The sequence below is a fragment of the Lissotriton helveticus genome, chromosome 5_1 (genome assembly GCF_964261635.1).
Source record: "Lissotriton helveticus chromosome 5_1, aLisHel1.1, whole genome shotgun sequence".
Taxonomy (NCBI): domain Eukaryota; kingdom Metazoa; phylum Chordata; class Amphibia; order Caudata; family Salamandridae; genus Lissotriton; species Lissotriton helveticus.
The window spans coordinates 492,933,235-492,949,983 of NC_136065.1; the positions used below are offsets into that span (position 1 = coordinate 492,933,235).

The 16,749-nt window shown below is 44.3% G+C and overlaps 1 protein-coding gene across 1 annotated transcript in view; it reads left to right on the forward strand.

Moving 5' to 3' along the window:
- Positions 1–16,749, forward strand: part of LOC144754689 (protein-arginine deiminase type-2-like) — a 641,882-nt gene that overhangs the window by 431,851 nt on the left and 193,282 nt on the right. The window contains exons 9-10 of the mRNA XM_078642812.1: positions 1,203–1,314; positions 5,428–5,535. Of these exons, the coding sequence (XP_078498938.1) occupies positions 1,203–1,314; positions 5,428–5,535 (220 nt within the window). The remainder of the gene's footprint in view (positions 1–1,202; positions 1,315–5,427; positions 5,536–16,749) is intronic.

A 16,749-nucleotide genomic window follows, 5' to 3' on the forward strand; every position in this document is an offset into this window, starting at 1 on the left:
AATACTCAAGTCTGTGCTTCACAAAGTGCACTTGCATTTTGTGGGAGTAGCAGAGGACCCTGATACTTAGACATTCATTGGATTTTATGGCCCATGTTGGGTGGAGGGGCATGCTGACCTAAAGAGTCCCCTCGCTTCTACCCATGTCAGAAACATATGGCTGCTTTGCAGATGAGGATACTTAAAAGACTCTGCAGTGTTTCTTTTTCATTTCACCCTAATAAAGCGTTAAAAAACGAAAAATGCATACCTAAGTTTACATAGTGCAGGCTCTTCAAGGCTGATCCATCTTGTCCTAAGCATTCCACTGTGGTTGGCCTGCATCTGGTCATAGGAGCCTTGGGTGGTATAGGGGCCATACCGAATGCTTCTATGCACTCTTTAACACATTCATCAACCCTAAAGGCCAGTTCAGAATTTGGCAAATTCTGTGCTGAGGTTATTTGCATGTTGTTCAGGGCTTGATAAACACTATTCGTCACTTTGGCTATCTTATTTGTGTTTTTCACTTTTTTACTTATGCATGCGAAATGCAGAACACGTTTTAGTAATCAAACACCTTATAATTTGGAGAGCGTTCAGATGACTCTTTTGAAAATTCATAATTTACTTTGCTTGTCTATTTTGCTGTAATGGAGATTGTTGCATGTGCACTGTATACGCCTTATACAATTCTAGTATAGGCCAGTCATTGATGTTGTAAAATGTAGAAAAAATATAGAAAATGTAGAATATCGAAATATTTGAGGGGTTTTCTTACGAAGCCCATTCCCATTCGAAGACATTGAACTAACGCCCAAAGAGTTATCTATGAACCAACAAAAAGTGGAAATATTTGAAAATGTGTCTACGAATCTTTTCTTAAATGTAAAATGTTACTGAGATCCCATATTAAAGTATTTAGCCCAGAAGTGTATATTTAAAAAGTCCAGTGACGTTGGAGGTGACAGGAGGTTGGAGTAAGGTCTGAAACCCTCCGCTTTCGACTAGAGCATTTATGGGAAAGAGGCGCGGTCGGTCAGAGATATGTTTTGTGAAGCAATTTAAGGAAACAGCTGCACCGGGCAAGTGGGGATGTGGGTGGAAGTGACATTGGTTGCATTTACCCGGGGCAGGAAGACAGCTCTGTCACTGTGGCATCTTTTGGTCTCATTCTTGTTTCACCTGTGTGTTTTCTCTGCCCCCTCTGTGTTTCTCTTCAGCGTGAAAGATAACTATCTGTTTTTGAAAGAGATAAAGAGCTTAGTCAGTGAAGCACACTACAAGATCAGCATCTGCTTCGAATATGTGAATCGTGGGGATCGGTGGATGCAGGTAGAGAACTTTAATTCCCTTTTAGAATACAATTTTAATTGTGTCCTGTTCTGGGAAAACTGGTACCGACCCATTGATGATTGAGGAAAAGTTTGAAATTCACTGTACTATTGGTATTTAAAAGTTTGGAGCAAATTTCTGACTTTTAAGAAATCCACAAACACTTTTAGGAATCATCCTATAAATGTGAAACTGTTGCAGATCCTATACATGCTTAGGTACTTCTGGATAGAAACAGTTTTTTCCCGCTTTTTTCCAGCTGGCGGAAATTATTTCTCTGTATAGAATCTCCTCCCTTTGCACTCTTATCCGCTTTGGTGTTCCCTCCTCATTTCCCCTCAAAGCACAAATTCATACGAGCTCTTGCAAAAAGCATATTTGTGAGCATTTTCATGGCGGGAAGCAACCTGCATGTTATTGGTGACTACTCGCCCAGAATCGCCCACAAATCCGCCCCTACTACTATACTTCCAAACATGAAATGCCACCATGTTTTTAGAAAAGGATTTGGTACTTTCACATTATGTATTGGAACAGGTAAGGCGTCACAATTATTTAAGTGTGATCCATAGTCTTTCAGCTCGTTGTCCGGTGCCTTTCACAAAGGTGTCTGAGGTGTGCCCAGGCACTGATCATTAAAACCGTGTGGTCAAGTTTCATGTTAGCATTTTTGCAGACAGCATATTCCGTTACTTATGTTTCAAATCATTAGTGTTAAGTATTTAAATTCAATAGCTAGCAACAGCCACATCTTAGGAGATAAAAAAATAACTGATTAACATCATAAGCATTAAACATGAAAAAACACATAACTGATGAATGTATGCACATAAAAAATGAACATACACAAGTAAAAGGGGGCAATGCAGACCATGGTTGCCACCCGAACAGTTCTGTTCTTGTCAATCTTATTTATTTAAGTCAATGGGTCGCACTCCGACTCCACCCACCAGCGGGTGAGCCCCAGGAGCATCATGGTAGATGCAGTTTTGTAGCGAGTGCGCTATTTCGAAAGTTTGTGTGTATAAGCAAGTTTGCAGCACCAACTCTGGACACCGGTGTTTCGGAATTATTGTTCCTCGTCAGCAGAGTGTAGGTCGGTCAGGGGCTTGCTGTGCAGGCTGCCAAATATTCTCAGGTTGATACCTCTCAAGGCGCGGGTGCGGGATCCGAGCTCGTCAGCTCATAGCTCGAGGGAGCCATTTAAGTAAGTCAATGGGTCGCACTCCGACTCCACCCACCAGCGGGTGAGCCCCAGGAGCATCATGGTAGATGCAGTTTTGTAGCGAGTGCGCTATTTCGAAAGTTTGTGTGTATAAGCAAGTTTGCAGCACCAACTCTGGACACCGGTGTTTCGGAATTATTGTTCCTCGTCAGCAGAGTGTAGGTCGGTCAGGGGCTTGCTGTGCAGGCTGCCAAATATTCTCAGGTTGATACCTTTCAAGGCGCGGGTGCGGGATCCGAGCTCGTCAGCTCATAGCTCGAGGGAGCCATTTAAGTAAGTCAATGGGTCGCACTCCGACTCCACCCACCAGCGGGTGAGCCCCAGGAGCATCATGGTAGATGCAGTTTTGTAGCGAGTGCGCTATTTCGAAAGTTTGTGTGTATAAGCAAGTTTGCAGCACCAACTCTGGACACCGGTGTTTCGGAATTATTGTTCCTCGTCAGCAGAGTGTAGGTCAGTCAGGGGCTTGCTGTGCAGGCTGCCAAATATTCTCAGGTTGATACCTCTCAAGGCGCGGGTGCGGGATCCGAGCTCGTCAGCTCATAGCTCGAGGGAGCCATTTAAGTAAGTCAATGGGTCGCACTCCGACTCCACCCACCAGCGGGTGAGCCCCAGGAGCATCATGGTAGATGCAGTTTTGTAGCGAGTGCGCTATTTCGAAAGTTTGTGTGTATAAGCAAGTTTGCAGCACCAACTCTGGACACCGGTGTTTTGGAATTATTGTTCCTCGTCAGCAGAGTGTAGGTCGGTCAGGGGCTTGCTGTGCAGGCTGCCAAATATTCTCAGGTTGATACCTCTCAAGGCGCGGGTGCGGGATCCGAGCTCGTCAGCTCATAGCTCGAGGGAGCCATTTAAGTAAGTCAATGGGTCGCACTCCGACTCCACCCACCAGCGGGTGAGCCCCAGGAGCATCATGGTAGATGCAGTTTTGTAGCGAGTGCGCTATTTCGAAAGTTTGTGTTTATAAGCAAGTTTGCAGCACCAACTCTGGACACCGGTGTTTCGGAATTATTGTTCCTCGTCAGCAGAGTGTAGGTCGGTCAGGGGCTTGCTGTGCAGGCTGCCAAATATTCTCAGGTTGATACCTCTCAAGGCGCGGGTGCGGGATCCGAGCTCGTCAGCTCATAGCTCGAGGGAGCCATTTAAGTAAGTCAATGGGTCGCACTCCGACTCCACCCACCAGCGGGTGAGCCCCAGGAGCATCATGGTAGATGCAGTTTTGTAGCGAGTGCGCTATTTCGAAAGTTTGTGTGTATAAGCAAGTTTGCAGCACCAACTCTGGACACCGGTGTTTTGGAATTATTGTTCCTCGTCAGCAGAGTGTAGGTCGGTCAGGGGCTTGCTGTGCAGGCTGCCAAATATTCTCAGGTTGATACCTCTCAAGGCGCGGGTGCGGGATCCGAGCTCGTCAGCTCATAGCTCGAGGGAGCCATTTAAGTAAGTCAATGGGTCGCACTCCGACTCCACCCACCAGCGGGTGAGCCCCAGGAGCATCATGGTAGATGCAGTTTTGTAGCGAGTGCGCTATTTCGAAAGTTTGTGTGTATAAGCAAGTTTGCAGCACCAACTCTGGACACCGGTGTTTCGGAATTATTTGTTCCTCGTCAGCAGAGTGTAGGTCGGTCAGGGGCTTGCTGTGCAGGCTGCCAAATATTCTCAGGTTGATACCTCTCAAGGCGCGGGTGCGGGATCCGAGCTCGTCAGCTCATAGCTCGAGGGAGCCATTTAAGTAAGTCAACGGGTCGCACTCCGACTCCACCCACCAGCGGGTGAGCCCCAGGAGCATCATGGTAGATGCAGTTTTGTAGCGAGTGCGCTATTTCGAAAGTTTGTGTGTATAAGCAAGTTTGCAGCACCAACTCTGGACACCGGTGTTTCGGAATTATTGTTCCTCGTCAGCAGAGTGTAGGTCGGTCAGGGGCTTGCTGTGCAGGCTGCCAAATATTCTCAGGTTGATACCTCTCAAGGCGCGGGTGCGGGATCCGAGCTCGTCAGCTCATAGCTCGAGGGAGCCATTTAAGTAAGTCAATGGGTCGCACTCCGACTCCACCCACCAGCGGGTGAGCCCCAGGAGCATCATGGTAGATGCAGTTTTGTAACGAGTGCGCTATTTCGAAAGTTTGTGTGTATAAGCAAGTTTGCAGCACCAACTCTGGACACCGGTGTTTCGGAATTATTGTTCCTCGTCAGCAGAGTGTAGGTCGGTCAGGGGCTTGCTGTGCAGGCTGCCAAATATTCTCAGGTTGATACCTCTCAAGGCGCGGGTCCGGGATCCGAGCTCGTCAGCTCATAGCTCGAGGGAGCCATTTCTCGGGTCCAGAGATCTTGGGGATAACGAGTAACTACTCGCACCAACTGTGGTGAACTACTTTTTACTCGTCCATCTACATGCACTACATGTACCAGAGTGCTAAGGGGCGACCCGGAGGAGAGGCTAGCGGTGTGCGATCCATCTTGGTTGTACAATCTTATTTATTGCCCAGTAGAGCGTTACTTGTAGAAGCACTAATTGCACCTCTGGAAGAAAAATAAATGAATAAATCACTCACCTCTCTAATGACAGTACACATAACTTCCATTCTGTAAAACTGCACACATATTAATACGTGTGATTAATTTTGTTGTGGAGTTCTAATGTGGTTATTTGGTGAATGGATGTACAGGTGCGATCATGGGGTACTGATGGATTAAAGAGTAAAAAATCATATTATCATCATAGACTCGTGAGGAATTTGAAAGAATTGTAAAAAATCGTTTTATTTATATAAAGTAGGGCGAACTGCTCACAATTGCCATGTTTTTGTTATCATGCTTGGTTTAGAATCCTTTTGTGAACTGCCATTTATCGAGACTTGTTCTTCATAGTCTCTATTTCTCTTCGAAAACAGGATGAAATGGAGTTTGGCTACATTGAGGCTCCACACAAGAGTTTTCCTGTTGTTCTGGACTCCCCTCGAGACGGTGGACTCAAAGACTTCCCTATCAAGGAACTCCTGGTAAGCAAAGTGTTCTCTCTTTTAACCGACTGCAGTACACTTCCATAAAAGTTAACCTTCAGCGTGGCCTCATTCAGAGATTGGTGGACCAATATTGCCTCTGCCAGACAAACCTCCACCTGGCTGCCATATTTCGAGTTTTGCACAGGGTCAAATTTTTTTTTAAATCCAAGCATCTACCACATTGATGGTGGGAGCATCTTTAGTGAAAAAATGAATGATGGCCAGTCCGCCATACCCTGTTGGAATGGTGGACTTGTGCTGAGTTTTTTTTCTCTCTGAATATAGACACCCAAAGCCTCTCTTTGGAAAACAATATATCAATGTCCCTGTCACAGCGATAGCGGTTTCTCAGAAGGTGGTGGACCTTATTACCCTTTTCCTTTCCAGGACCACCATCATGGTGCACATGGTTGACCTTGATAGTAAAGCGACAGATAGTAACTACTTGCACTATTCGCACTGTTTGGTACCCACCAAGAAGAAGCAACTCTGCCATCAGGATACACTCCATCTCAGTATCTGTAATATTTGGCAGATGTGGGAAGTCGGTGGATGTGAAAAGCCAACTGTGGCAAGTATTCCTCTACAGCCCTATCTAAATGAGGCTATTAGCTTGTGCCTTATTTCCCATTTCTTCTTATGCTTTTCATCTGCACAAGGTCTTTGCAACTGCACATGATGTGCAGGCTGGGAAACTACGCATAATATAAATTAAAAAAAACAAAAAAATCCCCTTTTATCCCCTCTTTGTTTTACAGAAATGTGCTCATACTTTGTTTTGCCTCTTTTTTCGTTTTTCTGTTCTACAACTGAAAGTATCCCAGTTGTATCCTCTCATCGATATAGGGAATGCCCTGCTATGATTTTTTTCCCTTTTTCAGACCACTTAATGTTTTACATATTACTAGAATTCAGGGCCATATTATCAAGCAAGGGTGATACATTATCGCCGCTTTTATCTGCAGGAAACTGCCGAGAAAGCGGCGATAATGGGCTTGTTAATATGCCCATGTGAATTCCCATAGCAGCCCAGGTTAACACCAGAACCTGGGCTGCTATGGGAGTTCACAAGGGCATATTATCAAGCCCATTATCGCCAGTTTATCGGCAGTTTCCTGCCGATAAAAGCGGCGATAATGTATCGCCCTTGCTTGATAATATGGCCCTTAGTTTGAAAACGGGAAAAACAGGAACAAATATGTGGCAAAGTTTCAGAACAATCTTCTCATTTTTATAATCATGAGTGCATCGCAGGTAATCACTTGGAAATACTAAACTCATTCCCGTTATAATTAAAATGTTGATATAAAAAAGAATATATATTTCCTAATTTCTGGATGTGTTTGATGTATACTTGTAACTGGATATTTTGGGTAGTGTGAGTTTCAAACGGTCAAAACTACTTACACCAGTGTCCCTGTTTTCCAGTAGTTACTCAGTGGAGGTCCACAGAAGTCAAAAGGTTTCCACAGCAGCTGCTCCTCCGCTTAGGAGTGTTAGGCACACTCTCAAGTGTGCCAGACGGTTGAGGCCGGCCAAACCATCCTGCACACTTTGGATGTTCCTCATTAGGCTGCATACACAGTCTGGTAGGGAGCATGCACAGCCTCCCCTTCCCCGTCTGAGCAGTGAACCACGGCACGCAGACCAATGACAACGCTGCATTGCAGCGTTGTGATAGGCCAGGGGAATCAGGGAGGCTGTGTGCTTTCTGTTGCGGCGTGGAGAAGACGGAGGAAAGGCGGCGGCTGGCAGCACCCAGGTAAGTCTTTTTATTTCATTTTTTATACCCCCCTCCTCTGGTCCCACCCTCCCCCCGCCATACCATCCCCGTTCAGGAGCAGCCCCTACTGTGTTTTAAAACAGCTGAGATAGATCATTCTAATCAGTCCACATTCACAAAGTTCAAAAAGTATTTTTTAAGGTAACCTTACTTTTAATGTTGAAAATGTCACCATTAACGCCTGACAGGAATTCACAAAAGCAATCCTTCTGACAAAAGTGGGTTTGCTACTTCATATTTCTCCACCAAGACAGCAGAGAAACGTGTAGTAGTAACTCTTACATAGGATGTGGGAAGTGGGCAGAATGAGGCATAGTTAACCATGCAATTTTGTGAGGGCCCATAAACTGGTATGTATATTTGGGTATTCCCAAACTTAAATCCGACCCTTTCCCACCCTGGAAATGGTTGGAGATTTGTTCCAGCAAATGGCTGAAGTAACTCCCCTCACGGGATGAGAAGGCCGTTAAAAATGGGGTTTCTGGTTGGCTATTGTATACACTCAAGCCAGACAGAGCCCACCACTCTAATCAGGTTAAGCTAGATACACAAATGAGATAATCTGTGCTCACCCTCTGTTAGCTTGGCGAAGAGCCGGAAATGATCGAAATAGGCAATGTGGAAAGTAGTTATGCAGCACACACCCACAGTAACACAATGAATTCACCACAAAAATACTTCACTCAGGTTTATGAAAAATAGCTTTTGTATTATCAGTAAATCAAGAACAAAATGATGAAAATCTATTAAGTACTTTTCAAGTTATACTGGTTCAAAGTATCACATTAAATGCAAGATTTCCAATCAGTCACGGCAATACTGTGCATACAGCACTTACGATCAAGTACTGACTGATGTGTACTATTTCTACACATTGACGTGAAAAATAGTGCTCCATGCGGCACTAAGGATATGGTTTTGAAGGGCACTGGCTGGTGTCTGGGACCTCAGGGTCCCAACTCCCCACTACAGTACAGATGGGCCAGACTGTCCTAGCTTGGTTGAGTGAGTCGTTGTGGTTTTCTTCAGGCTTCACAGTGGCAGCGACTGGAGTAGGAAGCACCGGGTGAGTAGAGGGTCGAAGATCCTTGCGCCTCTGGCCAGGCCCCTGGTCACCAGGGCAACGCATCTCAATGAAGCCATGCTGGAAGATGCTGCGGTCGTTGCGGCAGCTGAAATCGGCACGCACAGTTGCTGGAAGTTGCAGCGCGAGTTGGATTGACTGGAGCATTGATTCAGGGCAAGATAACAGCCGCCTCTTCTGCACCCAAGCAGGGCGCGAGTTGATGAATACGGTAAGCAAGCAACCCAGCATCCTCTACTTCTTCTCAGAGCTCGGCCACTGGATAATAGTGGTGCTTTAGTATTTGATGACACTGAGACTTCAATGTATAGGGTACAAGCCAACAAGCCCTTGGAGAACACTGGAAGTTGGTCAAAAGGCCGAGGTATCAGGCAGCAGGCCATCCCAGTGGGGCAGGTTGCAAAGTGGAAGTCCCTCCTGCAGCTCAACAAGTAGCAGGCCAACACAGCAGAGCAGTTAGCAAAATGACAGTCCCTCCTGGCAGTACAGCAGTTCTTCTGACAATGTGCAGGTGTAGAGTCAGCGATTACTGGTTACAAGACCAAACATGTTTGATTAGATGGCATCAGAGACCCAGTCCTTATACTAAAAGGTGCCTTTGATGTAGCGTGTGACTTCAAAAGAACTCTCTGAAGTTCACAGGTCCCCTTTCAGCCCAGTCCTGTCTGCCAGCCTAGCTATGGGGGGTAAATAAGCCCTTTGTGTGGCGACAGATCACTACCTATTCAAGTGAAGTGTTACTTCCTCTCCTCCCTCCTGCCCAGGATGACCCATCAGTATGCAGATGAATGCAGATGAAGTTGAGCGTTCTGTGCTGTGGTTGTCTATCTAGAGGGAATGCACAAATGTAGCTGTCACCAAGCCTAGCCCAGACATGTATTGGAGACAGGCTGCCAGGCACACAGAGCAGTAAGTGCAGAGAAATGTCTACTTTCTAAAAGTGGCATTTCTAAATTAGTAAAGTTAAATCCAACCTCACGAGTAAATAGGATTTATCAATACCATTCCAAACATATGAAACATCAAAAAGATACTCCTCTCTGTACTAAAAAAAGAAGTAGACTGTTTGTCACTACCAGGACATGCAAACCACAACAGTATAAGTCCTACCTTTTACTTACATAGCACCCTGCCTTTAGGACTATGTAGTTCCTGCAACAGGGGTGACGTATATGTAATAAAAGGGGCGTTTAAGGCTTGGAAAGTAGATTTAAATGGCAAGTTGAAGTGGCAGGAAACTGCACACATAGGCACTGCATTGGCAGGCCTGAAACAGGTTTGAAAACCTACTTCTGTGGGTGGAACAATCATTGCTGTGGTCCACTAGTAGCATTTAATTTAAAAGACCTGGGTATATGGTAACCCATTTTACAAGCAACTTACAAGTAAAATAAATATGTCAATCAGACACCCATCGCACAGCACGTCAATACACGTTCCACTCAAACCCACATAACAGTCTATCACGGATAGACTACTTTCTGATGGTGGAATCCAATCTACACAATGTTAAAGACATTACGATTAAGCCCAGAGGCATATCGGACCACTCTCCGGTGGTATTGACTATTTCCTATAACCATGAAACGCAGCACAGACTTTACCCCATCTACCCTGGGTACACACAAATCCCCAAAATTCGAAGGCAGCTCCGGACGGACACTAAACATTACTTTGCCGAAAATGCGGGGTCGGTCGATTCCCCTTCCATGGTATGGGAAGCATACAAGATAGTCATTAGGGGGCAAGCGATGGCGATCATTACGGGATATAGACGAGACAAACAAGCAGAGTTAAGGGAACTGGAATTACATAAAGTTGAGGCAGATCACGCGAAAGACCCCACACCTGAGAATACGCACACTCTACAACTTAAGCAACATCACTATAGGGAATACTTGAGAAAAGCAACGATGTCTGCACACACAGCGACCAAACACCGAATATATGATGTAGGGGACAAGGCCGGGAAACTCCTGGCATGGCTAGATAGGCGAGAGAGAGGCAGTAGAGGCATACTACAAATACAGACAGAGGAGGGGCGATTAACGACAGATCCAAGGGAGATAGTAAATGAGTTAGCCAAATACTTCCGGGGGGGTGTATACGTCCTCCTCGGAGGCATCGAAGGCAGAGGCGGCAGCATTTCTAACCAGTATGGAAATGCCCAAATTATCCCAAGAGGCTACGCTGGAGCTAGAGGCTGATCCCACAGAAGATGAGATACAGGTGGCAATCGGCTCACTGCAGTCAGGAAAAGCACTGGGTCCTAATGGGATCCCGATAGAATTATACAAACAGCTAACACAAACTATCAGCCCGCATCTGCTTAAAATGTACACCGAGAGTTTGGAAAAGGGCGAACTCCCACTTGATCAACGCATCGCCACGATAGTAGCTATCCCTAAACCGGGAAAACCTCCGTCCGACCGTACCTCCTATCGCCCAATTTCACCCCTAAATTCAGAGGCTAAAATTCTGGCCAAACTGTTGGCAAATAGACTCATGGCTCATCTCCCACACTTAATCCACCCAGACCAGTCCGGCTTCATGCCCAATAGAAACACAATTGGCCCGAGGTCAGGAGTGCTGTTTTCCAATTATATGGGGAGATGGACTCGGGTAAATGTGTTGAGTTTCATAACCTAAGTGTGCATTATAAATATAAACAACCTGTGATTGATGCCGATGAGTTCTATAATAACAATAAAAACAGTTTTAAAAAAAAAATGTCAATCAGGTGTACACCAATTACACACGTTTAAACACATACACTTTAGCACTGATTAGCAGTGGAAAGGTGGTCAGAGTCCTAAGGTCAGCATACAAATACAGCAAAATGTGGAAGTAAAAAGCAAAAAGTTTGGGGGAAGACCAGCCTAAGGATCTCAGGTCGAACACATGTCTCCCCAGCTGAAAGTGGAGAGGTATACCTAGTTTCTAGAGAGTTCTCTTCACTAAGGCAAAAAAAACTAGATAGACCATCTGCATTGGATTGTTCGACCCTGCAGTCCATCCCCTGTAGGGAAATTGACCACCTCAACAGTTTTGGAAATTCACCCCTCATTTGCCTGAGCCACCTGAAGGGCCTGTGCTAATTTTGAACAAGGAAGTGGGTACCAAGCAGGTATGACCTCTGCTTCTTCAGTGCCCAACCCACAGCAAAAGCTTTTCTCTCAATAGCGCACCATCTCCGTTCCCTGGGGGGTAACATCCTGCGGATTAAGGCAACATGTTCACCTAGGCCCTCCTCACTAAGCTGAGCTAGTACTACCTCTATGCCGTTTCTGAAGCATCTCTCTGAATGATAAACTCCTTGGATAAGTCAGGAGCAGTGATCACAAGAGCTATACACATGGCTTGCCTCAGAGAGTCAAATGTAGTTTGGGATACCTCTGTCCAAATCGGATTCCTGGCCTCTTCTTGGAAGTCAGCTCAGTCAAGGGGGCAACAATGGTGCCATATCCTTTGACACATCTCCTATAGTACCCAGTGAGGCCTCAGAGTGCTCTGACCTCAGTCTGGGTTTTGAGGGGCAGCCAGGCAATGACGGTTTCTATCTTGGTCTGAAGGGGTTTCACCTTCCCCCTGCCCACCAGGTGTCCCAAGTACACCCCTGCTCTATCTGGCCGTTACTTGCCCTGATAGTCAGGCCTCCCTGTTGCAGAGCCTGAAGCACTTCCTGTAGGTGAAAAAGGTGGTCCATCCAGCTGCTACTGAAGACCGCTGTATTATCCAGATAAGCAGCAGAGAAGGCCTCCATTCCAGCAAGGACCTGGTTCATCAGCCTCTGGAAGGTGGAAGGAGCATTCTTTATTCCAAAGGGCATCACAGTGGTAGTGGCCCTCTGGAGTGTAGAAGGCTGACCTCTACTTTGCTCCCTCTGTTAGGGCGATCACTGACACAACATAGGTTCACTGACACAACATAGATGTAAAAAAATCTTGATGTTAAAAATATTGAGTAAAACATATAGACAGCAAAAATATCGGCTCCTATATTTAAACAGGTAAGTACAAAAATATTGACTACAAATATTGATGCAAAAATATAGATTATTAAATATCAACTTTAATTAAATATAAAATAAGATAATACATTAAATCCATTAAATATTAAATATAGTATTCATGAAATAAAAAAACTTTTATATGCATTTTAATAGAATATAACAAATAAACACACAGACAATAATTTATACATATATTTACTTTAAAACAATTAATAAACTATTATTTTTAATTTATGTTAAAAGTTTAAAATAATATACAAATAAAAATACATAGTAATGTTTTAAAATATAAAAAAAACTAAAATATATAATAAATTAAAACAATAAAATATTTTAAAAAATATTTAAAGTTACATTTCACAATAAAATCAGTGCAAAAGTAGGGTAAGTGTTGGATAGCGGAGGAATTACATTTACTATTCCAACTCCACTGAGTGCAGCAGTAGGGAAAGTGTTGGATAGCGGAGGTGTAAAAATTACTATTCCCACTCCAAAGAGTGCAACAGTAGGATAAGTGTTGGATAGCGGAGAGGTAAAAATTATTACTATTCCCACTCCAGTGAGTGCAACAGTAGGGAAAGTGCTCAATAGGGGAGGTGTAAAAATGACTATTCACACCCCAGTGAGTGCAGCAATAAGGAAAGTGTTGGATAGCGAAGGGGTAAAAATTACTATTCCAACTCCAGTCAGTGCAACAGTAGGGAAAGCGTTGGATAGCGGAGGGGTACAATTTACTATTCCCACTCCAGTGAGTGCAACAGTAGGGAAAGTGTTGGATAGCGGAGGGGTAAAAATTACTATTCCCACTCCAGTGAGAGCAACAGTACGGAAAGTGTTGGATAGGGGAGGGGTAAAACTTACTATTCCCACTATAATGAATACAACAGTAGGATAAGTGTATGATACCAGAGGGATAAAAACTTTTATTCCCACTCCTGTGACTGCAACAGTAGGGAAAGTGTTGGATAGCGAAGGGGTAACATTTACTATTCCCACTCCAGAGAGTGCAACAGTAGAGAAAGTGTTGCATCGTAGAGAGGTAAAAATTACTATTCCAACTCCAGTGAGTGCAACAGTAGGGAAAGTGCTGGATAGCGGAGGGGTAAACATTACTATTCCCACTTCAGTGAGTGCAACATTAGGGAACGTGTTGGATAGCGGAAAAACGAAAATTACTATTCACACACAAACAGTTACAAAAAATAAACATTTAACAAATTCATAAAAATAAATAAACAATACTTAAAAAGAGAAAATATGTTAAACATATGGAAAGAACACATATTATAATATTCATTACATATAACAAAAACCTACACATATTATACAAAATGAAATGACAAATATATTTTAAAAAATAATTATTTTAAAGTAGCAAATATTTATAAATAAAAACATTAATTAAAACATGAATGTATTTAACCTATGCCCTACCCTGTAACGCCACACCAATAACAAAACACTTTAACACTTTAACATTTTTTATTACATTTATTTCCATAATCAACATAATTAATAATTAATAAAACAATTGTATTAATAAACATTAATTGACTGCACACGTTTTAACACTATAATTTCCACTACACACACCTAAATTAAACTATAAAATATTAACACACAATTAAAACTTATTTTTCCATTAAATTCAATTCCAAATCTTTATTTTGACAAAAAAAATTGTCATAAAAGAACACAGCAATAAAACAGTTAAAATAGTACAATAAGATGTTTAAAAGCAAGTAATAGTAAGACCAATCCATAGCAGTAACTATTTCTAATACATAACATGTTTAAAAGCAAGTAGTAATAAGACCAATCCATAACAGTAACTATTTCATATTACAAAACAGTTTGTCCCTCCTACCCTGCTAGAGTTATGATGCCAACCCCAATGCAATTCTATAAGTGTGCCTTCTTTATCCTTGTTTATAAATTAACCCCAAGTGCCCTTCTAGTATTCCACATTGCTGCTAAGAACTTAGTAACAGCAAATGCCACAGCCGGTGAAAGATCCGTCTTTAAAATTCTAAACGCATGTAGACAGTGGATTATCCCCAGATTTTTACATATTGGGTGATCCACCTCTGTCTCGGATTTGAATAGGCGGGACAAAAGAAAACAACATGGACCTCATTTTCTAGATCTGCGGTACACCCTGGGCAATTCTTGGACGATAGTGTGCACCATTTAGACATAAGTGATCTAGTAGGTAGCGAACCATGCCGCCATTGGAGAAAGAGCTTCCTCGAGACAGCAGGGCTAATGTCATCCAGGACTTGCTCCAAGTAATAGGAATCCTTGGTCAATAGAAACGTGGCTGTGAGAGTGCCCGGTTGGGCGCTAGATGATAAGAGAGCCATTTTGTTATCCCGGTACACCTGAACCAGTTGTTTCCGTGACATTCCAGAAACAGGTGCGCTCCAGGTCTGACCACATTGAGGCAAGGCCCAGCCTCTCAAATTCCTCTCTAACATGCTTGAACCAGGGAAGCTTACCCACATTAGGCAACCCCAAAACTTCGATTAGCTCTTGCCTATATTCGTTCAGCTCTGGGGTAACCCAGAGCCTCCTCCAGAAAGTTAGAGGTCTGAGGGCCAGTTCTTCCTCAATAGGTCTAAGGCCGAGATCAAGTCTTAGCGGCACTAGTGGGGTACTCGGGGGCAGGGCTACCAACTGCCTTAGGAATCTGTTCCCCGCGACAGTGATTGCTGAACCGCTCTTGTAACCCCACAGCTCAGCCCCATAGGACACTGCCCCACGCGCCCGCAGTTTATAAATTTCCAGTGGTGGACCAATCGGCTTATACGATGATTTACTCAAAAGTTTCAAGATACCCCCAGCTATCTGGGTCATCTTAAGTTGCAATTTCAGCTGGTGCTGGACCCAAGTAAATGATTCATTAAGGGTAAGCCCTAGATAGTCAAAGGTGTGTACCCTTTCTAGCCTGACTCCATCTATCACAGGGTATGGGCGTGTTGTGCAGGGGGGTTAAAAATCATAAATTTGGTTTTTAAGGTGTTTTTTTCCAAACCCCGCTCTTTACAGAAAGAGACAAACCAATCCAAGACTCGCTGAATACCCATAGGTGTTTTAGAGAGTAATAAGGTGTCATCCGCCAACATAATCGCGGCGATCCGGGACCCTGCAAGCTTTGGAGCGTCGCTATCTAGTACCCCCTCCAGGTGTGCGATTACCCCGTTGACATAGAGGCAAAACAGGGTAGGCGCCAGGACGCACCCCTGCCTTACCCCCATGCCAAAGGGGAATCGAGCTGTCAATGAACCATTGCTACCACAGCTAATCTGTGCATAGTTCTCAGCATGGAGTCGGATTAGCATATTCAGGAGTGGAGGTGGAATGCCAAGCTCCCCAAGTACAGTCCACAACTTCAGACGTGGGTCCAGATTGAATGCGGCACGTAAATCAACGAAAACAGTATCAAATGACCCGCCCCCGATCTTTACTGTTTTCCAATAAAGCATATATAGACAAAAGATCTGATCCGTGGTGGAGACATTCTTCCTGAATCCTGCCTGGAAGGGGCTCAGGATAGAATGCTCCTCAATCGAGTCTAAAAGACGATTTAAGATCAATTGTGCGAAGAGCTTCTGGGGCACGTCAATAAGGCTGATTGGCCTGTAGTTGGCTGGGAGCAGCGGTGAGCCCTTCTTAAAAATAGGAACAATCTCTGCTCCCAGCCAAGTACTCGGTACCTCCATACCTCCCCATATGGCATGAAAAATAGCCGTCAAATAAGGGGCCCATACCACAGGTTTGTGCTTTATAAGATCGCCTGGTAATTTATCTAAGCCCGGAGCTTTACTTGAGGGAAGCTTAAGAATAGCTGTCTCTACCTCCCCCACAGAAAACTCATATTCTTTTATTCCACGCTGGATATTGGGAGATAGTGCCAGCGGGTTCAGAGCGCCCAAGGGGGTATCCGCCCGGTATAGGGTGACGTTAGGGGCCACAGCCGCTACTAGTTCAGCCGACCCAGTGTTTACAATTTGCCAAAAGTTCCGGGCATCTCTTCTTGCCAGGCTCGATGTAAGATTGGCCCAATGGTCCACCTCCCACTCAGCTTTTGCGTGATGAATTAGCTTCTTATACTCAGCCCTTTTTACTTTGAGCAGTGCTCTATTATGGTTTTGTTTCAGTGCTCTGAGGAGCTCTGATTTTGCCCTTCTACATACTGGGTTAAACCAGGTAGGTTTATTGCCTGTTTTTTCCCCTTTCCCACAGGATTTAGGGTCTCAGCTAAGCTGGTAGTCAGTTCCTGATACAAAGCCCCGAGCTTAGCAAAAACTGAGGCAGAGGTGAACTCAGGGG